The sequence below is a fragment of the Ovis canadensis genome, chromosome 1 (assembly GCF_042477335.2).
Source record: "Ovis canadensis isolate MfBH-ARS-UI-01 breed Bighorn chromosome 1, ARS-UI_OviCan_v2, whole genome shotgun sequence".
Taxonomy (NCBI): domain Eukaryota; kingdom Metazoa; phylum Chordata; class Mammalia; order Artiodactyla; family Bovidae; genus Ovis; species Ovis canadensis.
This window is the reverse complement of record NC_091245.1, coordinates 98046037-98070466: the sequence shown is the minus strand read 5'-3', so window position 1 is coordinate 98070466 and position 24430 is coordinate 98046037. Positions and strand designations below refer to the sequence as shown.

Below are 24430 nucleotides of genomic sequence, written 5' to 3'. Positions count from 1 at the left end.
AATAGACCCTGATGCTGGGAAAGATTGAAGGGGGCAGCAGAGGATGAGATGGTTACATAGCATTACTGACTCAATTGACATGAATCTGAGCAAACTCTGGGAGATAGTGAAGGACAGGGGACCCTGGCTTGCTGGAGTCCATGGGGTTGCAAAATACCACACACGACTTAGCCACTAACAACAACTCAGCCATTACTTTTAACAGTATAAAATAAATTTTAAGAGTTTTCAAAGTTTTCCACATATCACTTAAGAGGTAACTAGCACAGTATTTGTGAAATAATAGAAAGTCACCATGAGTTATATAGCTTCTGTGAATAGTTGATTCCTTTTGAGAATCTCTACTTTTTGCCAAAGTATCTAAGTAGAAACATTTTAAAGTAAATTATTATAAATAAAAAATGTTATAAAACATAACTGTCACATTTCACCTAAAATTTATCTGTTAATGCTAACAAACATTAAACTTAACTAACAGTTTTCCTTGCCAGGATTAGGAAGGAGTGTTGGTGGTCCAGGCCTCCAAAAGCCATCCAAGAAAACCAGAGCCATTGCCTTCTTCATCCTCTTGAGAGAAGGAAATAGCAACCCACTCCAGTATTCTTGCCAGGATAATCCCACGGATAGAGGAACCTGGTGGGCTACAGTCCATGGTGTTGCAAAGAGTCGGACATGACTGAGCAACCAGGAATAGAGATACTCAAAACATTCCAGAGCCTGACTTATAGTATAGGATGCATCACCAGTGTGTTGTGGTGGTACTGCCCTAGAAAGGCATTTTCAAAAGTCATGCCTGACTCAGCATTTTCCACTTTCACTCACCTTGCTGGTGCACTCAGCGCTGTTCAGGGGCAGTATCAGATCAAAGGAAGGCACTGGGAAAATATCAACTATTAAATCACTTTCTCTTTTCCTGCTGAAACTGGTTTTGCCAGCAAGGTTCCTTCAATCTTGATAAATAATATTTGAAGGCAGTAGTTCAAAATTAATGCAAAAATTATGATTAAAGTATGTACATTTAAAAAAAGATGAAATCAGAACTGTTGATTTTTTTTTTTTTTTTGCCCCAGGCTCCTGTATGGTTAGTTTGGCACTGGTGAGTAAAGTAACATATTTGAAAGAGCCCTATTTGGTGACATGGAAAGGACAAGTTTTCATGTCAGATAGACATGAAGTTAAGCCCCAAGCACTGTCAGTAACTAGATCTTTGGCAAGTTAAAGAGTATTATACTAGCTAACATTTATTGAGCATTTATTACTTACTAGCCTCTGTGCTCAATTAAGCTCTTTACATGTATTTTTCTAGTCCTCAGGTAAGGTTGAGCATGCTCAGTCGCTCAGTTGTGTCTGACTCTGCGACCCCATGGGCTGCAGCCCCCCAGTCTTCTCTGTCCATGGAATTCTCCAGGCAAGAATACTGGAGTGGGTTGCGATTTCGTCTTCCAGGGAATCTTCCAGGCCCACGGATTGAGTCTGTGTCTCCTGTGTGTCCTGCACTGGCAGGTAGATTCTTTACCACTGAGTCACATGGGAAGCCTCCTCATGTAAGGTAGATAATTTTAATATCCCTGTTTTAACAGTGAGTATATGAAAACTCAGGTTAAATATTTTGCCCAATATCACATAACTCTTTAAGTATCTGACCTGAGGTGTGCTCTTTGAAAATGTACTGTTTCTCTGAGTCTCAGTTTGCTTATCAGTAAAATGGGACAAAATTACCTATTTTAAAGTGGTAGTTTAAACAGGATCTCCTGAAAAGGCAGTGTGGAACATTTGAAAGTGCATGAAAGGTAGCTTTTCAGATCAGGATTATGATTAAAATTCTATATAGTTTCCTTTAAAGTAGAGACATAGATAGGCCTGGGTAGCTCATAATAGTGGGTTGGCCAAAATTTTGTTAGGGTTTTTCTGTACCATATTATGGAAAACCCCATATGAAGTTTTTTGCCAGCTGAATACATGGGCCAGGCTTGGCTAATGCTGTGTTTCTGAGAAGTGGCCTTGACCATGAGAACTCAGTGCAGTTAATGCAGATGAAATATAAGAAGAGAGCAGTGAAGGTGGGGGTGGAGGATATTGTGTGCTAACATGCTTTTTAGTAGAAAAAATTAAACTTAAAACCTTAAAACTTCTTCCGTTTTTCCTAATGGAAGATGAGCAAGTCCAGACAGATTTTATGCAGCTGTGAAACTGAGACAGGTTAAATTCTACCACTTCTGATAAATGATGCTGCCATCACAAGAATCACAAATTGTTAAATGCACAACAGCCTTATGCTTGCAGTGTGAGTTATAGACATAGAGATGTGTGTCCTGTGAGGCTTTCTTTGTTTAGGACTTGGGGTCTGGACCTTTCAACAGAACCATTTCTAAGCTGTTGTTCTTATTAACATTTATGTCCTTGAAAAAATCCTTTAAGAAATATGTTGTGTCCCTGAGGAATTTTTCATGAGGTATGAAAAATTGATTAATAGCTTCTTATCAATATATAACAGCAGAATTCCCGTGTTCTGTTCAACTGATCTTTATATTCTTTAGGTTAGAAACTTTACAAACTTTGGTGTTAGGTGGAGAAGTAGAAAAAGGTGGTTCTTAGGCTCTGCTTGTATCCTTTTGCCTGTCTTGGGTCATTGCCAGTAAGTTAAACTGACTAATCTTGGCCTGCAAACCTGGCACAAATAGTTAGGAGTTTAGCTAGGCTTCTTTCAGCACAGTCCCCATAACACAGGTTAACTATAATCCTAAGTAAAATTTCTTTCTCATTGTTCCATTGTGTCATGTCAGCACCATTAATTTCATGTAGTAATTCCTTTATCCCCCTTTTGTTTTGACTAAGCAGGATGAGAAATATTTCTCTTTCATGATCTGGAGTAACTTAATTAAATCCTTCATTTAAAATTTTGGCTATCTATCTTTTATCAAGGCTAGCAAGATTGAATACAAAGGGTTTGAGGAAGTCAGAATGTGATAAAATGTAATTATCTAAAAATTTCCAAGTACTTTTTTCTCTGTTAAGCTAGCTTAAATGTGTGGGCGTGATGAAGCTTTTCATTAAGCCTCCTTCTCAGCATCCTGAGCTAGGAATTTTGTAGCTAGGAATGAAGTTTAGTGTTTCCTCCACCCCCATCCCCCATTGTGTGTGTGTGTGTGTGTGTGTGTGTATTATGTATTTTGTTTTCATAGTTTTTTAGTTGTGTTTTGTTTTACATCTCAGTGTCATTTATAGTTTCTCTGGGGCGTCCCGAAGTTTTCTATACCTTATTCACTCATCATCAGTAATCTTCACTAGCACTTCATCCTCTGTGTCTGAATATGTATTACTGACTCTCATAGTGATGGCTTCAGTCTTCTCTTATTAATGCAGCTACCTTCTGTTTAAAATGTTCTTCTCCTAAACAATCTTCTGCTTGGATCCAAATGAAAAGGCCTTTATGGAAAGAAAGTGAAAGCAAAGACTAATAAAGGCGTTATTTAAATAACAGGTGGCATTACTGAGGATACATATCCAACTGGAATGTTATATCCATTTTTTCTTTACGTAAGTTTGAGGAGAAAGTAGGTGTTAATGAGAAAAGAGGCTGATTAAACCTTCTGTAGAGTAGTAGCATTTAGGGCACGGAGTCTATGTGGATTCAGGCTACTTTTCAACCAGTACTATACGTATAGTCCTGTATCCTCAACTCTGAAAGTCAGACTCTAAAGACACTTTTTAGGATCATCACTGTTTGTCTTAGCCAACTCAGGCTGCTATATAACAAACTGCCAAAGACCAGGTGGCCTAACCAACAGACATTTATTTCTCATAGTTCTGGAGGCTCGGAAGTCCACAATCAAGGTGCTGGCTTCCTCAATTCCCTATGAGGACTTCCTGCTTTGTAGCCAGCCAGCTTCTCGCTATATCCTCACATGGTGGTACTAATCCCCTCATGAGGACCCCGCCCTCTTGACTTGATCTGCTGAGTTATTTCGCAAAGTCCCCAGCTCCAAATAATATTACATTAGGGGTGAGGGTTTCAATATAAGGATTTTGAAGGGGTACACTCAGTCCATAGCCCTCTTCAAAGGAAAGTTTAATTTTCATCAAACTGGTGTTTATTGAACTGGCTGCCATGATTAAGCACTGTGCAGGGTATTGTGATCAAACATAAAGGCTGGGGAGACCTGTGCTGTCTGACTTTCTTATTCAGAAGTAGCTAGACCTCAGGAGTGTCTGCTAAGGAGTGTTGTGTTTCTCTTACATAAGACATGGTGGCAGTTCTCTGATGTCTTGCCATCTTATTGGGGAGATGAGGCATACACATACATACACATATATGTATACATACATACATATATGTAATATATGTATGCATATGAACTGTGGAGATTGAGACAAGGGAACGACTGCTATGGAAGAGTAAAATCAGAGAATATCTTGTGGTTCACTTACAATCTGAGAATAAATCTGAGAATATTGACTGTGTCTTAGGAAATGGATAGGCAGAAGGATGGAAGTAGAGAGACTGAGGCGACTGGAAAAGGCTGTGACTAACTGAAATAATCATTACCAATATTGTCACTGTTTTTTCCTTAATGACATAGTTTTAAAACTTTTTTTTTTTTTACATCGTGGGTGTTCTCTGTACTTCAGTTTGTGTGAGGTTTTGCTCAACTAGCTTGTGGATTTTTAATCTGTTTCACAATGACAGCGAACTGATTTGAAAAATCATTCCTTTAGCACATGTTGGCTTGAATGCCTGAGATAGGCTGTCTGGATTAAGGCATGAGGAGGGAGACCCAAGGACAAAGAAGAGGGGGCAGCTGGGAGCAATCATCTCTCCTTCCCTCCACCTTTTGGCCTTGACTGTTGAGTCTTGTGCTGCTTCCAGAACAGAGTGGCCAGGTAGGCTTGTAGACATCGTTTACAGGGAAAGTCAGAATTCACAATCTCTGAGGCAAGAAAAAAAAAAAGGGTTAAGAGGAGTGATAGAAAAACAGAGATGTCAGGAGCAGGATCAGTCTTCATATAAGGCATAGTGCATTCTTGATTTGAGGCATCCCAACCTCAGATCTCTTCTGTCCAGCATATTATTGTCCTGATGCAGTTCATTTCAGGCATCCAGAGTAAGCAAGCATCTGTTAGACACATCTCTGGTTACCCCAAATTAGCTCGTGTCCTTTTCTGCTTGTTTCCTCTGATTATATAGTACACATCCAAACCCTCAATTATACAGAATAAACCAGAGATGCCTATTCTGTGTGGAAAACATTTAATAGTGGTTATGATTCCTTTGCCTAGACCATGCCAGTGACTTGGCCATTTAACCCCCTGTCCCTTTAAAATTTTGAAATGCTGGTGGTTATTGTGTAAGCCGGAGACATCTCCTTAAGGAATTATTTTACTGGGCAACTTGCCTCTTCTGAAATCTCACTCAGCCTGAAAAGTACCTCAGGAACCTTTTTGACTTTAATTTTCCTCTTAGCTGCATTTGTAAGTAATATTTGTGGTATCTCATTCTCTGTCTCATGTTGTTAAAACTCATGGCCTTGAATTTCTGGGTCGCTCTTAAAAAATGGACAGAACTTGATTACTAATGAAAAGTTGACTCATTTCCTCCTAGGCAAAGGCTGACACTGACAATCAGAGTTTATAATTAGTTTTTAGAGAAGCATACTCTCTAATTATGGAACATCACCTATTCTTTCTTAAATTTTATAAAGATTAATGAGAGCATTATGAGTTGGGGAAATGAGTAAGATAGGTACTTATGCTGTGTTGAGATGATGTATAAAAATTATGTCTGGAAAAAGGTCCTACATGAATTTAATTAAGTGGTTGATTCCCTGCAAGCTTAAATTTGGTGCATCTCTTCCCAGACACACAGAGTCATTTTCAGTCTTGTGTGATTTGTCAGTGGGTCAGAGTCCATAAAGGGAGGGACTGCAGTGTCTACCACTATTCTGTGCTGAGGAAAACAGGCTTTCATGTTGGCCACATGACTTGGGGAAGAGGCCTTTCTTTCCCTTTTCGGCTCACGGTTCCTCTTAATTCTCCATATCTTGTTTAAATATATCGCTCTTTCTCTTTCGCTTATTCTTTGCTTCCTTATGCTTCCTGCAGGGGTTAGCTGAAAGTGTGGGTTGTGCAACAGTTCCTTTATACAAGTGTGTATTGAACTGTCTGTGTGCTTAGAAGGGTGAGTTAGGTAGCATGAAGAATGTAGAAGAAGAGGCGTGTGCACAGTTCTTGCCCCAGGGAGTCCCTGCTTAGAGTGGGTTGATGGTCAAGACAGACACAACCACTGAGCCCAAGCATTACCATCAGCTAACATCATTGCATTCTCGGGCAGTATTGCTGAAGAAATTCAAAAACCAAAATTGTAGAGTCATCAAACTCAGGAGGTGGAAGGGATTTTGTCGAGCACCTTCCCCACTCATCTTGTTTTATAAGATGAGGAGCCCAAGGCTTAAAGTGGCCAAGTGACTTGTCCTGTATTACATAACTGATTGGAATGTAGAGTGGGACTAAAAGCTGCTTCTCAGCCCCCTTTAGGTGACCTAAAGATTCAGCACTATTTCTTTTCATTCTTGGTACCAGCTCTCAAGGGACTGCTGTTCAGGGTGAAAACAGAGAAGGGGAAGAGAGAGAAAAGCAGAATTAAAAACAAACAACTTACAGCTTTTATGAGGCAGTTTGAAAGTCCCAGAATTTTAACTCTAGCTATATATTTTATTTTTTAATATTCCATGAAACAAAACAATGTAGAAATTCTTTTGAGTTCCTCCTAAAGTAGGTCTTTAATCCTCCTAAAGGATATTAATATCCACGGGGGCTATAGAACATACCTAAATGGAATCATACAATTTTAGAGTTAAAGGTGTTATTAGAGGTTATTTGGCCTAGCATCTTGTTTTAATACATGAGGAGACTGAGGCTCAGAGAAGTAAAGTGGCTTTTTCAAGATTCACACCTAGTGGAAGAACCAGGGCTTGATAGAGAGGAAAGGTCTGTGGGGAGACACTCAATCAAAAGCTCTAAGAACATGCTCAAGTCTTTGGTGAGAGTTTTTGTAAAATAATATACTCGCTACATTTTTATTCTCATTCAGATAAGAAACAGACTCATTACATATCTATCTACCTACCTGTCTTCAAGTATGCCCTGAGTATGTCTCACCTACCAGTAGATATGGGTTTTTAAAGCAGAATGATGCAGGAGAATGTAGCCACATCAGGTGTGGCTTTGCCTTGCTTCCATTCAGTAAGTGAAGTGCCTCTCAGGATGCATTTATCTTCACTTTGTGTGAACTTGAATGGGTACTTTCAGGATTCTTTGATATTGTTTCTTTGGTTTGGAAGGTCACAAATCATTGTAATAACTTTAGCTTAAAAAAATTATTTTTGACCCTTTGAGCCTGATCCCATCTTTTAAGGGAAATAGTAGTTTTTTTCTTGAGTAACCACATTAAGTTTATACACTCTAATTCTTTTCCTTAATGTCTGTTCTTTTTCTTATTATTGGTTCTAATTATGCAGAGGTATAAAAATTGACAATGATGATTCTCTGATGATTGGATTGCCTTTCTGAAATTAAACATGGTTCTTAAAAAGTGCTCCTAAAGTGGCAGACTTCTAATAAACAAAAAAAAGTTAACCTAAATTGTGAGCACATATTTTGAAGGTGTTTTTAGCCTCTGTTCAGTTCAGTCCCTTAGTCATGTCTGACTCTGCAACCCCATGGACTGCAGCACGCCAGGCTTCCCTGTCCATCACCAACTCCCAAAGCTTGCTCACACTCATGTCCATCAAGTTGGTGATGCCATCCAACCATCTCATCCTCTGTTGTCCCCTTCTCCTCCCGCCTTCAATCTTTCCCAGCATCAGGGTCTTTTCCAAGGAGTCAGTTCTTCACATCAGGTGGCCAATGTATTAGAGCTTCAGCATGAGTTCTTCCAATGAATATTCAGGACTGATTTCCTTTAGGGACGGACTGGGACTCTCCTATGTACACTTTAATACTGTCCTGGCCTTAAAGCAGGCATCAGTGAACTTTTTACTTAAAGTGCCAGATGATAAAGGTTTTAAGCTTTGCTGGCCAAGAAGCAAAGTAAGGATATGATGTACATACCTATATACCTCTTTAAAACATAACCATTAAAACATGTAAAAGCCAGTTTTAGCCCCTGGGCTGGAGGTACAAAAACAGGTGGCCTGTAGATTTTGCCTAGGGCAGTATTTGCTGACCTTTATCTTAGAGTAGCCATTTGAAATGCTTCATGTCCTTGGATGGCATGAGATATGGAAGAATCATTCTTTGTGCTAAGCTTTTCTTTTTTTTTTAATATACAAAAGGAATTCTTAAATCAGCTGTTGCTGAAATTAGAACAAAGAATTATATCTGAATCTTCCTATATCAGTTTTTAGTTGATACGAGTTTTCTAGTTGAGATGATCTATACTGGAGGTCTGCAGCAGAGCCAAGATCCTGTTAAAAAAAAGAATGTTTTTAAAAAATAAATAAAAAATTACATTTTTTTCTTTGACAGTAACTGTTCTCTTATTGTCATAAAAGTAGTAAGTGTTGTGAGATGTCATTACCTTCATGAGTTATCTTTTGTGTGGAAAACTTTTGGGGGTGATTATTGTGATGATGATGATTTTAATAATTATCTTTGTTCTCAAAAGCTTATAATCTAGAGGAAAACAGATTAACAAACCAAGTCCAGTCCCAGCTGTGTAGTTGTTGATAGAGCATGTTTCCAAGTATAGGCACCACTAGGCTAAGACTTTCACATGTACTACCAGCATCAGCCATGTAGTGAGGGATTGAAGGTTTTGCTGTTTTTGTTAAAGAATGCAAGAGTACATAAAATAATGATAGCATTGTATTTTTAAAAGAAATCATCTCTATGGTATCTGGATGTATGGTATATAAGTCTTCTCATTAGACCTCTGTTTAGCTTTGTAAGATTTCCACTTTGTCCCTGTGGAAGCATAAACTTTGGTTTCATACAGCAGATCAAGCATCAGTTCAGTTCAGTTCAGTCACTCAGTCGTGTCCGACTCTTTGCGACCCCATGAACTGCAGCATGTCAGGCCTCCCTGTCATCACCAACTCACGGAGTTCACCGAAACTCATGCCCATCAAGTCAGTGATGCCATCTAGCCATCTCATCCTCTGTCGTCCCCTTCTCCTCCTGCCCCCAATCCCTCCCAGCATTAGAGTCTTTTCCAATGAGTCAACTCTTCGCATGAAGTGGCCAAAGTATTGGAGTTTCAGCTTTAGCATCAGTCCTTCCAATGAACACCCAGGACTGATCTCCTTATGATTCCAAAGCTGAGGAACAATTTTTTATAAGTCATGTGAGTTTGAATATATACAAATATAGGCAGCATTTGTAGGAAACTTTTCTGTTTAATTCAACTAACATTTATGAGTGTTATGTGTGCCAGACACTAAGCTAAAAATTACTTTATTTGGATATGCTATCTCAGTGTTTCTCAACCTTTTTATCTTTATCACCCCCTTGCCCCAAAGGAGCATTTTTAGAGTTTTTTCCCCTAATCTCTCTACCCCAACCCCATGCAATTTTAATACCATAGATATATGGTGTATCAGTTTATCTATCGTAGCCCTTTGGAAGACCATTATAATATCTAAGGTTTTTTTTTTTTTACCCCCAATAACCATTATTTTTATGCTTTGGGTCACAGCCCTATCTTTTATGGGAACTAGTGGTTTTGGTCTTGAAGTAGGATTCAAGGCACTGTTATGTATTTCCTCATGCTGTCCATTATTTTTATTACCTGTGGTTCTAGTCTAAGTAAGGCCATTTAAATGGGATTTTATAGTGTTTCAGGGCATTTTTAAATTATATTTTTCTATATTATTATATATATTTCAATATATTATTCATTGAATGGTCTTGCATACCTCTACATGTGATTATTACATTTTTTGGGAGAGTGATGTATTCAGAATCTACAAAGAAATATTTTTTATTTCTCTTCAAACTTATTTTTCAAAGTTCGAAAAAATTCAGGTTTTTCTCCTGCCTACTCTCGCATTCACGTTTGGTTTGATATGATTTGAGTATAGTTATTTTTCAACTAGGAATCCTTTTAGGCCAAACTATAAGCTTTTGGAACTTTCTGCCTTCAGATATTTTTTGAACTTCAGAATTTTATAGGTGGTCATTTCCTCATGTTAGAGAACAGAAAGCAAGCACACTCAGTTTTTTTCTCTGAAATTTTGTTTAATTTAAAACTGAATAATCGAGCAGTTTATGCTACTGAGGCCACTTTGTAGGATGTTCTATCACTCAGGATCCTGGTGGTTCATGTAGTCAGTGGTTTATTAAAGATTAATAAAACCACAAGAGAAAATGCAGACTCTGTGAGAGAGAGAGAGGGAGAGAGTGTTCTTATTTGGGGAGAAAGTATGATTTATAAAGTCTACTCCATATAGGTTTGGCTGACTTACTTTGAATGATTTAGAGGTAAGTGAAGGTTAAAAAGTCCTGTATGTATCAGGAATCTTAATTAGTATTGATAGTCCTTTGGGTAAACAGCTCAACCTAGTGGTTCCCAAACTTTGAGTATAATTAACGTCTTTTGATATTGAAAAGCAGAGAAATTACTTTGCCAACAAAGGTCTGTCTGGTCAAGGCTATGGTTTTTCCAGTGGTCATGTATGGATGTGAGAGTTGGACTGTGAAGAAAGCTGAGCACCGAAGAATTGATGCTTTTGAACTGCGGTGTTGGAGAAGACTCTTGAGAGTCCCTTGGACTGCAAGGAGATCCAACCAGTCCATTCTGAAGGAGATCAGCCCTAGGTGTTCTTTGGAAGTAATGATGCTGAAGCTGGAACTCCAGTACTCTGGCCACCTCATGCGAAGAGTTGACTCATTGGAAAAGATCCTGATGCTGGGAGAGATTGGGGGCAGGAGGAGAAGGGGATGACCGAGGATGTGATGGCTGGATGGCATCACTGATTCAATGGACTTGAGTCTGAGTGCACTCTGGGAGTTGGTGATGGACAGGGAGGCCTGTCATGCTGTGATTCATGGGGTCGCAAAGAGTCGGACACGACTGAGCAACTGAACTGAACTGAAGGTGTAAGGATTCTATAGGCCCTTGCATTTTGCCTTTTGGCTTTGGTTAAGAATATGAGCACTGAATAGTTGAATGTCTTCTGTACGCCAGTTCCTGTATTAGGCACCATGAGTATAGCGATAATAATTCTTGGTCTCTTGGGGAAGAAATAAATAATCATAAGATAATGAATTATATATGTTAGGGTTATGGGAATATACAGCAGGGGGCATCAAGCCTATTTCTCAAAGGAAATAAAATTTGAGCTGAAGCTTAAAGAAATCTTAGGTCTTAACTATGAGAAGAGGGCAGGGAAAAGTGTTTGGGCTGAATGAACAGCACGTACGAAGTTCTGGAGGTGCATTAGAACATGTTCTAGGAACGAAAGAAACTGAGCCTAGCAAGGGTGTAAGGAATGAAGGGATGATGTTCTTGAGATGAAGCCAGTTCTCAGTCTCTTGTTTGTATACAATGCATAATGTCAATATCTACTGAGAATTCATAACCCTCTATAATGTTTCCACATTTGAATAACTGTAACAGCATTTACAGTCCATTTCATGTGGAGAGGACATTATTTAGTAGTCTAGAAAGTGATTCATAAGCATTTGCAAACTCCTTGCAGTAACTGTACAATGTTTGGGGAAAAATAACTTAACTCATTTGTTTTTGCCTATTACTCTGAAGGGTGCTTTTTGTAAACTCATGTGTTTAGAATACGTTTGCCATATTTTAATCATAAGTAGATGCTTTCTCAGGGTCCACTCAGTGAAATCTGGTAAAGGTACAGATTGTATGCTAGAAGACAGGAAAGACCACCTTCTGTTATGGCAGCAACAGAAGTTTTCCAATGCTGTTTGTGTGCCCTTGTCCACTCTTTCAAGTGATGATTGAAGAGGCTAGGCACTCAGTGCAGCTTTTGAGTTCTGATAAATGAGCCCAGACTATAAACTGGAAGATAAGGGTGTTTGCAAATTCTTGTGTAAATAAAGCATGGTTTCCCATTGCAGTGGTTACTGATTTCATAGTTTCTGATGAAGATGAACAGTGCTATGAATTAACAGTTTTGAAGTGTTTACCATGGCAGCTTCTTTCTGGTTTGGATTTATTAAAATCAGTGTGTGTTTATTGCTTTATTCATATGGAGGGTAGTGTTGAAAAACCTAAATGCATGGAAACCAAGTGAGGTGGAGCTTCAGAAGATAATTCCCAGCCTCACAATTCCCCGTGAAATTCTTTTCCTGTGGGAAACTTTTAATTTGGAAGCATTCAGCCTAATGTGGGAACCAAGATTAACATTTTCTGAAATACTACAAGAAAAGCAGAAATGTTCTGCTCAGGAAGCTGAATTTACATAGTAGAAAAATGGGCTGTCCTACAGTATTTTGTAGTCTTTATTAGTTGTGGTAAAAAAAAAAAAAAGTGCGTGTGTATGAGAGAGAGGAGAGAGAGAGAAAGAAAATGAGAGGAGGGAGAAATTGATTGTATATTGGTCTTTGTTTCCTTTACATCAAACCAGCAAAGCCCTAGAAAGTGTGTTTTACCACACACAGCCCAGCACTGCGCCCTAACTCTGTACATGAATACTTTTTTTAGTTCTTTTTGTTTTTCTTTCTTGCTGAGTAAGCTATAGTATTTCCTTTTTTTTATTTTTTATTTTTTATTTTCTCTTTCTTTTTGGGGGAAGGGAGGTGAGAAGGGGAGTGGGAATGGCAAGAAGAAGTCAACATCACAGAACTCTTCCCTTTTTCCCTCTTTACCAGGAAGTTAGCAAGACGTCTTCCTGTACCTTTTTTTTTTTTTTTGGTCAGTAATTAGCATAACCCAGTGGTCACCTTTACACAGAGTTACAGAATCAAAAAGTTGACAGCCTGATGAGATGTTCAACTTGGAGGTACTGAGAGGAGGGTGACAGTGAGGTTGGACTAGTAGGTTGGGCCTCTTGAATTCCAATCCGAGAGTTTAGACTTGATTCTGGAGACTCTCGGGCATCTAGGAGCTTGTAAGCCAGGGCCTTGGGATATAGGAACTTTAACTGGTTACAGTTAGCTTTGGCTGTTAGCAATCATTTTTATCTACTTTAACAGGGGCCTGGGGGGCGGGGAGGGGGCAGGAAACTAAGCTGGTGTTATGGTCACAGGAAAGAACAGACTGATTTGGGACCTTTTCAGACTGCAGACCTTTGTTACTGACCAACGCTTAATTTGGTTTCTGGGGTTTGTAATCTTTTTTCCCTCTGCCCTTACCTCATTTACCTTAACAACAGCTCCCCCCTCTCGAGCTCAGCTAGGGCAGGCTGCCACTGCGGATTGGGGGGCCGAGAGGCCTAGAGCAAGAAGAAAGTGGGTTGAAAGCAGAGTTCTGTTTAAAGAATTTTCTGCTGGAAACCAGCCCAGAGGGAGTAAAGAGGAGCTTTAATGAGGAGCAGCTGCAGGGCCGACTCAACCCACATGAGACATTTTTCCCCCCTCCGTTCCACATTCTGTGTAGTTTTTAAAAAATCATGATTTTGAAATAGCTGTTTTGTAAAGCACGCCTCTCTTTTTCTTCTTCTCCTATGTGATGGTGTTTTGCTTTGTTGTTTTATTTTTTTAATGACCAAATCCTCACTAAAAAAAAGCTGAAGGCAGAGCTGCAGAGAAGCCCTGGGTGCCACTTGGGCTCACCCTGCTGATACAGAACAGTCTGTGGAGAAAACAAGGAGAGAGAACATTGGCTTTTATTTGGAAAAGGGGCTTATTTCCTGCTCAAACTTTGGTCATCTTGGAGCTGACACAAGCTACTACAGTATTTTAAGCTTTTCTCTGGACGAGTGGCTATTCACTTAGGAAACTTGAAAGAACAATTTTTTTCTGTCCTGTATTACTAGGGAGACTGATCCTGAATCACAGCCACTGCTAGATAGATTGGAATTGCTATTCAAATCCCAGCTTCGTTGAAATCTGTAAAGTGGCTACATGTAAACGAATCCAGGCTGCTGGTGACATGTGAGAGTTGGGGTCTGGTTTTCATCTGTTTTATTGAGAGGGGACTTATGGGCATCCATTCAGTTGGAATGTTTTCTGGTTCCGTTAGGAGGAATCCCCTGTTTTTCCCTCTCTATTTTCCCCTTCATTTCTCCCCTTCACTTCATTCCCCATGTGTCTGTTTGAATAGTAACAATGAAAGAGTGGACCTCTTCATGTCAGAAATGGCAGACTTTTTAGAAAACGTGTGACTGGAGCTGATAAAGTTCAGATTAGTTTATGAAATTCTTTTACAGGGAAAAAGCGCCCTCCCACAAAACTTTCCCTGTACTCAAAGCATCCTCTGTGAACTATGTTCTTTCAGAGATCCAAAGCCAGAGAAGGGAAGAGACTAGGAGGAAGTCACTGAGAAAACTACTTAAATAAGTTATAAATTTCCTCCAGAGGAGGGCATTCATATAGTTTCAGGAACCAAATGCAATTTTTAGAGGGGTTTTTTTTTTTGGTTATATTTTTAGAAGATTTTTTTTTACATGCACCTTTAGTTCAAGATGTAGGCTATTTTCCAAAAATGGTGCTGGGGTAACTTAATAGAACTATAGATTTGTAAAGGAACTTGGGTAATAAAGTCAACCTGAGCCATCTCGAGAAGAGAGCTATTTAATCTCTTGTTTTCAGTGGAGAGTCCCAGTTCCCACTAACAGGGCATATGGCGTACTCCTATTACAGTTGAACGTGGATTTGCAAAGTTGAAAGATCTCCTGTGTTAGGAGATGTGGTACTTTATTTCTGGCTGTCTCACTTACCCATCTCTCCCTTTTCTTCCTATGTCCATAATTTCTTCCTGTGTCCATATTCATCCCTGGGCTGTGAGGGATGACCTTGAACCCCAGGATGGTTTTTTTGGTTGCCTTGTGTTCTACCAGGCAGAGCCCCACGTGAGGTTGAGAGGGGATGTTGCAACATAGGTGGTCATGGTGTTCAAGCCAACCGCCCCAGGGTCTGAAGACTTGCTCTTCCCCACAAAAATATCAGTTTGAAAGAGACACAGGGAAGACCTCACTATGGCTTAATGAAGAAGAGCCATATTGGTAGAAATAATGTAGTATATAACATGGAGTACAACTACTGTTAGATCAGAGATGGGTGAGACGGTTTGGAGAAAGCTTAGTAAAGGATATAGGTTTTGAACAGGTCTTTGAAACAAGGATAGAAGAAAGGAAAATAAATTAGAGACATATCAGATGGTAGAATGTGGTACCTCTCACTGGAGATTAGTTAGAAGATTTTTATATAAGGAGCAGTAGACCTGAGTGTGGAAATAATCTGGAGTGCTTAAGTTATGGGTCACTAAGGAGTAGGTTGGATGATAGGAGTAGGGCAGACAAATAGGCCATGAGAAGGGCTGGGCACTGAAACTAGCTTCTGAGCAGAAAAGTGAGTGACATGATCAAAATTATACTTGAGAAGGATCATTCTTTAAGTAGTGTGCTTACTTTCAGGGAGCAGTTTTCTCCCTGAATTTAATGAAGAGGTGTAGACGGAATGCTGGTGTAATTGCGATAATAGAACTGACTGAATAGGAGCCAGTCTTGGGGGAAGACTCCATAGAATACTTTCAGTTAAGTGATGCTTTATATTTTAATAAAGACTAGGTAAAGATAGAAGTACGGTTGTAGGTGATCCAAAACTAGGGGAAATTGCTAGATCTACAGACAAACTTGTGGCAGGTCAGTTTGGTGTCCTTACCGGTACGACAGAGGTTCAGGCCAATTGACTTCTGAGATTTGGTGCAGTGTTGAAATTCTGTGATTATATGAATAAAGTGTAAAGTTATCTAAATAAAGAAAACTTGGGGTAAAGATTCAGCATGTTGAAAAGAAAGAAATTACAGGACCAATTATTGCATGCAAAAAACATGGTGTACTAATACAGGATGGGCTGAATATGGCATAAAAGTAGTTCACGTGGAAAAAAAAGTGTGGACTTTTTAACTGAATCTGGATTTTGTAATTTTTGTAAAAGTGAACACAGCTTTAAGCAGCAATAGTAGAAAGAATAGTGTCCAACTCTATGCTGTAGTGGTAAGAACATATGTATTATGTGGGGTTTCTTTCCTCCCCCATTTTGGGTCCTATCTTTTAAAGGCATTTTTGATGAACTAGAATCATCTAGTTGGGGGTAGGCAGATAGCCCAGTTTTGAAGTATGTGGGCTCTGGAATCATACTTGCATTTGAGATCTGCCTCTAATATCTACTAGCTCTGAAATCTTAATCTTTCTAAGCTTTAAGGTCCTCACATACAGAATGGACATAATGATATAGCATAACTGTTGGAATAATAAAAACAAAATGCTTAGCAAATACATAATACATAGTAAGTTCTTCAAAAATGTTGGTCACTCTTATTATTATTACTATTGTTATCTGGAGCATAGGAGAGCCACTAAAATAATGAAGAAGTCTGGAATAGTCCAAGGCATTGAATCCTGGAAAAAGAAAACAAGAGAAAACAAAATAATTACCTGTAAATTCTTGAAGGGCCATATGTAAGAGAAGCTTGTTCCTTTTTGTTCTAGAGGACAGGCATAGCCAGAAATGGAAATTATAGGGAGGCAGAATTATTTTTTTAAATAAGATATAGCTCACATACTAAAATTTTTTTAATTAAAATTTTTTATTGAAGTATATAGTTGATTTACAATGTTGTGTTAGTTTCTGGTATACAGCAAAGTGATTCAGTTATATATATATTAATATATATATATATATATTTTTATCTTGTGGTTTGTTATAGGATATTGAGTATAGTTCCTTGTGCTACACAGTAGGACCTATTATTTATCTATTTTTATATATGGTAGTTTGTATCTACGAACTCTTTACTCTTAATTTATCCTTTCCGCACTCTCTTTCCCTTTTCATTTGTCTTCTACATCTGTGAGTCTGTTTCTGCTTTGTAAACAAGTTCATCTGTATCACATAATAAATTCCACATATAAGTGGCATCATACGGTAATTGTTTTTCTCAGACTTCACTCAGTATGACAATCTCTGGGTCCATCTATGTTGCTGCAGATGGCATTATTTCCTTCTCTTTTATGCATAACATTCCACCACGTATGTATATATACTGCATCTTCTTTATCCATTCATCTGTTGGTGGACGTGTAGGTTGCTTCAATGTCTTGCTGTTGTAAATAGTGCTGCTGTGAGCACAGAGGTACGTATATCTTTTCGAATTACAGTTTTGTCTGGATATATGCCAAGGAGTAGGATTGCTGGATCATATTGCTCTGTTATTAGTGTTTTAAGGAACCTCCATACTGTTTTCCATAATGGTTGTGCCAATTTACATTCCCACCAACAGTAATTCATATACTATTAAATTGACCCTTTTGAAATATACAATTCAGTGGTTTTTAGTATATCCACAGTTAAGTGTAACTATCAGCATTATATAATTTCAAAGCATTTTCATTATCTTCAGAGACTCTTCCTATTCTTTAGCAGTCCCGCTCCAGTTCCCCACTTCCCAGCTCCTGGTAACACTAATCTACTTTCTATCTCTATAGATTTGCCTGTTCTGATCTTTCACAAAAATGAAATTATATAATAGGTGGCCTTTTGTGTTTAGCTTCTTTCACTTAGCGTGATATTTTCAAGGTTTGATACATATCACAGCGTGTATCAAATCTTCATTCCTTTTTATGGCAAATAATATTTCATTGTATGGATATACCACATTTTATTTACCCATTCATCAGCTATGGATGTTTGTGTTGTTTCCACTTTTGTTATTATAAATAATGCTACTATGAATATTCTTTATAAATTTTTGCATTGATTCACATTTTATCCTTCTTGGTATATACATACCTAATAAGGAAGGCAGAATTTGAAGACATCAGAAAGAAAGGCTGCCGGACAATGAGATCTACCCATACTGAAGGCAATTCTATTGTTGAAGTAGTGAGCCAATATTTTATCTTACTTAACAAATGCATGGCATTTACTATGCACTAGATGACTGTTCTAAGTGCTTTACAATTATTTTAAACCCTACAAGGTAGGCACTGTTATTAACTTTACTTTACAACAAGGAGGTTTAATAACTTGCTCAGGATCACTCTCAGAGTAAATGAGATTGAAATCCAGGTGATCTAATTCTAGTGTCTGCACTTTTAATAGTGGAAAGAAGATAACTTCAAGTATTTATTAAATTCTATTTCTTAGACATCATACTTAATTGCTTTTATTCACATAGAGGCTGTGATCATCTTTCAGGGATATTTTAGAAAGAATTATCTCTTTGGGTAGAAATTACATTAGGATGCCTTGAATCCCATGGTTCTCTTATTATTATTCAGTGATAGATGGAAGTGGGGGGAAAAGCCAGTGACAAGGTGTCTGACCTGAGGCTTTTTAATTGATCAGAATTTTTATCAGAAAGGAGACAGTAAGGGTCTATGATAAGTAGTATAGGAATTCAGTTTAATAAGACTTCAGAACATAGTCATAAGTTATGTATAATGTAAAAGGATTAACCAAAAGTAACTTTTGAGATGGTGAATAGAAGCCTTAGAAAAATGGATAAATTAAGTTTCATCAAAATATGACTGTACTTTTGAAATGTATAGTTTCAGGTATTGGCAGGATATGTTAGGGTAAGTAGATGACTTTTAGTAAACTGACCATATGAAACTGGCGCTTGATACATGAAGGTAGTTGCTTTAAACTAAATGAACAACAACCAAAATAACAAATGCATAAGGGAGGAAAGAGCAGTCCAACCCAGACTTAAACTTCAACTGGCCATGAATTGATGGGGAGGAAGAAGAAGAGGATTCCAGAATCTAAATTAAGAATTTGCCCGGCTTTGAAGTGCAGAGGGAGTCATAGAAGCCAAATGTAAACCAGTTAGAGTGATGGAGGTATGGCCAGCAATGCTTCCTCTAAGAACTTCCTTAGGAAGAAATCTCAGGTGAGACCACTGAACTTGACAAGGGAAAAGTCATTGCTCTTAGGACATGTTTTCTGGCCAATAAGAAGAGTGCAAGTTTTACTGCAAAGGAACAAATAAGATGGAAAAGAAAGGGAAAATGGCTGTGAAATTAGGCTATAGTTATAGAAGTTTGTTTGTGAAGGAAGTATTTAGAAAGGGAAATGAGGCTTAGTGAAAAATGTAGATTTAAAAGAGACTGTACATGTTTTAAGGTAAAAGAATAGGCTGACATTTTAAATAAGAAAGTCTTTATTATTATATCAGCAGTGAGTCTAGTTTCCCATAAAAATAAATTGTGTTTCTGTAGATGGATTTCAGGAGAATAAGTCAGTTGTACATCCTGTCTTAGTATTATCTCATTTATAGTAAGACCCTGACTCCTTCTTTGCAGTGGCCTAAAGTCTCCTCATGATCTGCCTCCTACTTGTAACTGTAATCTCTTTTCTGCTACTCTTTCTTAATCCCTTTGGTGGAACCACAGAGGTCTTCTGGCTATTCCTCAACCATGCTAGGACTGTTCCCTATTTAAGGGCTTTTGCATTTGCTGTTCTCTCTGCCTTTAACATGCTTTCCCTAGATACCTCCATAGCTATCTCTTCCCTCGTTTAGCTCTTGACTGAAATGTGCCTCTCAGTGAAACTCTCTGCTTTTCCTATTTCTAACTGAAACACCTCATTTATCTGTCTCTGTTATCCCCAATTCATTCCCTTCCTATGCCTCTTTCTTGTTTTATTGTTTTTCATAGCACTTAACTCCACGTAGCAAATTATAGATTTCATTTATTAATTTTGCTTTTTGTCTTCTCCTACTAGAATTTAAACTCTGTGAGTTCAAGATTTTTCCTAGCTCTAGAACAATGCCTGATATTTAATAGGCACTTACTTAGTAACTGTTGCATGAATGAATGAGTATAATATTCTTTGTGGAAAATGATATGAAAATATGTTCTTCTTCATCATCAACATCATTATTAATAAGCATTTTGGATGCTATATATAGAATTCTGCTGTTGCTAAGTTGCTTCAGTTGTGTCCGACTCTGTGCGACCCCATAGATGGCAGCCCACCAGGCTCCTCTGTCCATGGGATTCTCCAGGCAAGAATGCTGGAGTGGGTTGCCATTTCCTTCTCCAGTGCATACATACATGCCAAGTCACTTCAGTCATATTCAACTCTGTGTGACCCCATGGACAGCAGCCCACCAGGCTCCTCGGTCCATGGGATTCTCCAGGCAAGAATACTGGAGTGGGTTGCCATTTCCTTCTCCAGTATATAGAATTAGCCTTCATATATTCTGTTATTCAGGAGTTGGCAAACTTTTTCTGTTAAGCATCAGATATAAATACTTTTTGGAGCCATATGGTTTCGTCACAACTACTCCACCCTGTTATTATAATGCAAAAGTAGCCATAGACAGTCCCTGTATGAATGAGTATGATTGTGTTCCAACAAGAGTCCATGTATGGACACTGAAATCTGAATTTCGCACACTTTTCATTGGGCTTCCCTGGTGGCTCAGAGGTTAACGCGTCTGCCTGCAATGTGGGAGACCTGGGTTCAATCCCTGGGTTGGGAAGATCCCCTGGAGAAGGAAATGGCAACCCACTCCAGTACTCTTGCCTGGAGAATCCCATGGGCGGAGGAGCCGGGTGGGCTACAGTCCACGGGGTCGCAAAGAGTCGGACACGACTGAGCGACTTCACTTTCACTTTCAAATGTCATAAAATATTATTTTCTTTTGATTTTCCCCCCAACTATTAAAAAATGTAAAAATCATTTATAGCTTTCAGGCCATAAAAAAGAACAAGCAATGGACCAAAGCAGACTCACAAGCTGTAGTTGTCATCTCTATTTTTACTGGTTTCTTAAACATATCTTAGTTGAAAAATTTTTCCTTTACTGGTAGGAAGCAACAATGTAGATTAAACCTTAGTAACAGATAATTTGGGCATACTTTTGTTTGGGTCCAGAATCTTGTCTGGTGGCTCAGATGGTAAAAAGACTACCTGCAGTGTGGGAGACCCAGGTTCGATCCCTAGGTCAGGAAGATCCCCTGGAGGAGGAAGTGGCACCCCACTCCAGTATTCTTGCCTGGAAAATCCCATGGACGGAGGAGCCTGGCAGGCTGCAGTCCACGGGGTCGCAAAGAGTCGGACATGACTGAGCGACTTAACTTTACTTTAGAATCTTCCATATTGCTTCATTTTTGTTTCCTGGGAACCTTATACTTTCGTTATGTTTATGAAGCTGATATTTAAGGGAATTTGTGTTCTCTGAGCAGATGCCACATGATAGTGTTGGGGAGGTGGTGATGATGGTAGCAAAGCTTGGGCAAAGCCCACCCAGGCTTAAAAGTTTGTCATTATTTATAAGGTAAATAATTCCCATATGGGAGAATCAGAAGTTGTCAGCCAAGCTTAATGCCCAGAGGACTATTACCGTGAATGAAAATTGTGTTGCAGTTTTAACATCATCCATAACAGATTTCTCAAATAAGTTGCAAATGCTTTTAATAATATGGTTAATTTTAGCTATATTACACTGGCAATTTTTGCTGCTTTACTAAAAAAAAAATTAGAAAATAACCTATTCTATTATAAAATCAAGCTGTGATTTGAATAAAGCATTATATTTTCCTCAGTAAGTGCAAAGAGAGAAAAATGTTTTTCATTTGCAAAACTTAAAAAAATATTTATAAAGTTTTTCACATACTTTGTTCAGTTCTTACAAGAAACTCATGATGGAGGTAGCTTTATTAACTATTTAAAATGTGGAAGAGCTGATAGTGAAATTATTTATTCAAGGTCATACCACCAGGACTCCAGATAGACCTTCTGATGATAGGAGGTGGATACTCCTCATTGGAAACTTCAGCCAGTGTTTGGCTTCAGTGCTGTGCCCTTTCCTCACTGCCTCTCATTCTCTAGCTTTACCTGTTCACAAGGATGCTCAGAGCTCTAGCTGCTCCTGGTTCTGCTGTGCTTACTATACAGAGCTCTGAGAAAAGATTGAGGAGGCTGGGACTAGCTCCATCACTGCCACTGAAGCTACTTACTAGTGCTGTTTCCTCTTCCATTCTGTCTTAGTCCCCAGATATCTGGTCCTCCTTCTTTCTTCAAAACTATGACCTCTAAAGACCTTATGTGGTCATCCAATGGCTACTAAACATTGTGGACAGGTTGGCAAAGACAAGAAGGAATGAAACAGAACCCCAGGGCTCAAAGTCTGAGTGGTTGGGAGAGTCAAGACAGTGACTGAGCTTCGGAGGATGCAAAAGGAGCTGGTTTTGAGGGGGAGAATTTAGTTTGGTTTAAATGTATTATCTTCAAGGTAATGGTGGAACAGCCTCGTAGTTAGTTTTCTATCCTCCGAAAAGTCAAATGGAGAAATAGGTTGAACCAAGTATCTGGGGTGACAGCCAAGTGGCAAAATTTATACTTAGAATCAAAGACTTTTTGTTCCTTTTAAACGCTTCTTAGAGATCCTGTTTAAACAACCTCTTCATTATGAAAATAGCGACTTTCTATGCCTTTTTTATGGTGTTTGGAGACCTCTTCATTATGAAAATAGCGACTTTCTATGCCTTTTTTATGGTGTTTGGAGAAAACTCATAAATACTACACACATTTTGGGATGGTTGTGCATCTTATGAATCAGCGGTGGCATGTAAAAAGATTTCTCAATATGTGGGAAATGTTGTAGACTGTTGTTCTTAAATTGTGTTCCCTTCTTCACTTTGGTGTTTGTGTGCTACCTTACATATTTTTAATGTTATTTTAATGTTATGCTTTGCTTTTTTGGTTAGGAAAGCTGCTTGCTACTAATATCTTTGCAGATTTAAGTTTCTGAAAAGCCTCTTGAATTCTTCCCCATTCCTGTACCTCCTTTTCCTTTGTCACAGTCTTGACCCCTTGAACAAGATCTGGAAATCTAGATATGGGCCAACTGATGTCTCAGTGAAAATAAGAAAAACTTATTATTCCTCAGTGCTTAGTTGAAGCCACCCGATATTTTACAGATTTTAACTTTGAGAGGGTAAGGGGGTCAGTCCATGCATTATCACGTGTGTCTTAACTCTATCAACTGACTTAGTCAAAAGGAGAAAGTTACTGAATTTGAAGACAAGTCTCCACGATGCTGCACAAACCAGTGCTGTTACCACCTACCAGCCTGCGCCTACATGAAAAAGGCTCTGGTTGTATTTTGCCTCTGAATAAGGATCATGGTCAAAAAGACACAAGAGTATGTGGTTAAGTACTAAACACTTCTCCTAAAGTGAGACAGTCTTATAGATTGTGCCCTCAGGTTTCTCAATTCACAGTCTAGTATTTTCTTGAATGAACTGCATTCTCTTGTAAGTTTGTGGACTTATAAGAAGTCAAATGTTTTCACGGACTCCTCTCTTTTCCATGTAGATGTCCAGAGGGCTTCTTGGGAGAATATTGTCAGCATCGAGACCCCTGTGAGAAGAACCGTTGCCAGAATGGTGGGACGTGTGTGGCCCAGGCTATGTTGGGGAAAGCCACGTGCCGATGTGCCCTGGGCTTCACGGGCGAGGACTGCCAGCACTCGACTACTCACCCCTGCTTTGTGTCTCAGCCCTGCCTGAATGGAGGCACGTGCCACGTGCTTAGCCGGGACACCTATGAGTGCACCTGCCAAGTCGGTTTTACAGGTAACCAGTGGGACTCAGGCCCACACTTTCCTATTCTCAGCAGGTACTTCCACTTAGTGTCTTTTACTATCATCTGGTTCTTTAGGGTCCCCCCCTATAGTACATGTTTATCATTATGGGAAGGAACTGGAATGTTCCAGTCAACTATCCCTAACTTCCTTTTGAAAGGGGAGAAAGAGAAAGCAAAAGGGTCAAATACCCCACAGTGGCTGACGAAGTGCATATGTCAGGACTGGGGATCACGGTTACTGCCCTGTCACTGGGAGAAAAGCTGTTAGTGTTGCTGGGAACTTCTTTCCTGAAGACTCCTCTCCCCAGACGCTCAGGGCACTGGCTTTTCTGGTTTCTAAACTGGTTGTTTCTTTTGCTTCTCCGTTGTCTTGTCCTTGTCCTCATGCATTTAATTTTTGTTCTTTGGAACTCTGTTTTGAGCCCTCTTTTGAGCCATATGACAGCTTTCCCCAGGGAATCTTGCTCTCTCCAGTTTCTTCAGCTGTCATCATCTTCATCCCCTGCTGATGACTCTCACGATCATCCTTTTTGCTTCACACTGGCACTGACATTCAGGCTCATATTTCCAACTATCTATTGCATATTATCCTTGGAAATTCAGCAAGTACCTGAAACTCAACATGTCGATATAGATAGTGACACCAGTGTACCCTCCAAATACCCCAAGCTAGAAACTTCCTCTCATTTATCTGTATCCCACGT

At 39.0% G+C, this 24430-nt stretch overlaps 1 protein-coding gene across 3 annotated transcripts in view; it reads left to right on the top strand.

The window, feature by feature from the left end:
* Positions 1-24430, top strand: part of NOTCH2 (notch receptor 2) — a 216215-nt gene that overhangs the window by 90591 nt on the left and 101194 nt on the right. For 2 of the 3 annotated variants that reach the window (XM_069602391.1, XM_069602372.1), the window contains exon 3: positions 23457-23716. In XM_069602391.1, coding sequence (XP_069458492.1) covers positions 23551-23716 — 166 coding nt within the window. In that variant the 5' untranslated portion in view covers positions 23457-23550. Of the gene's footprint in view, positions 1-12876; positions 12966-23456; positions 23717-24430 lie in introns of those variants that run through there. The other variant, XM_069602382.1, reaches the window with a different exon arrangement.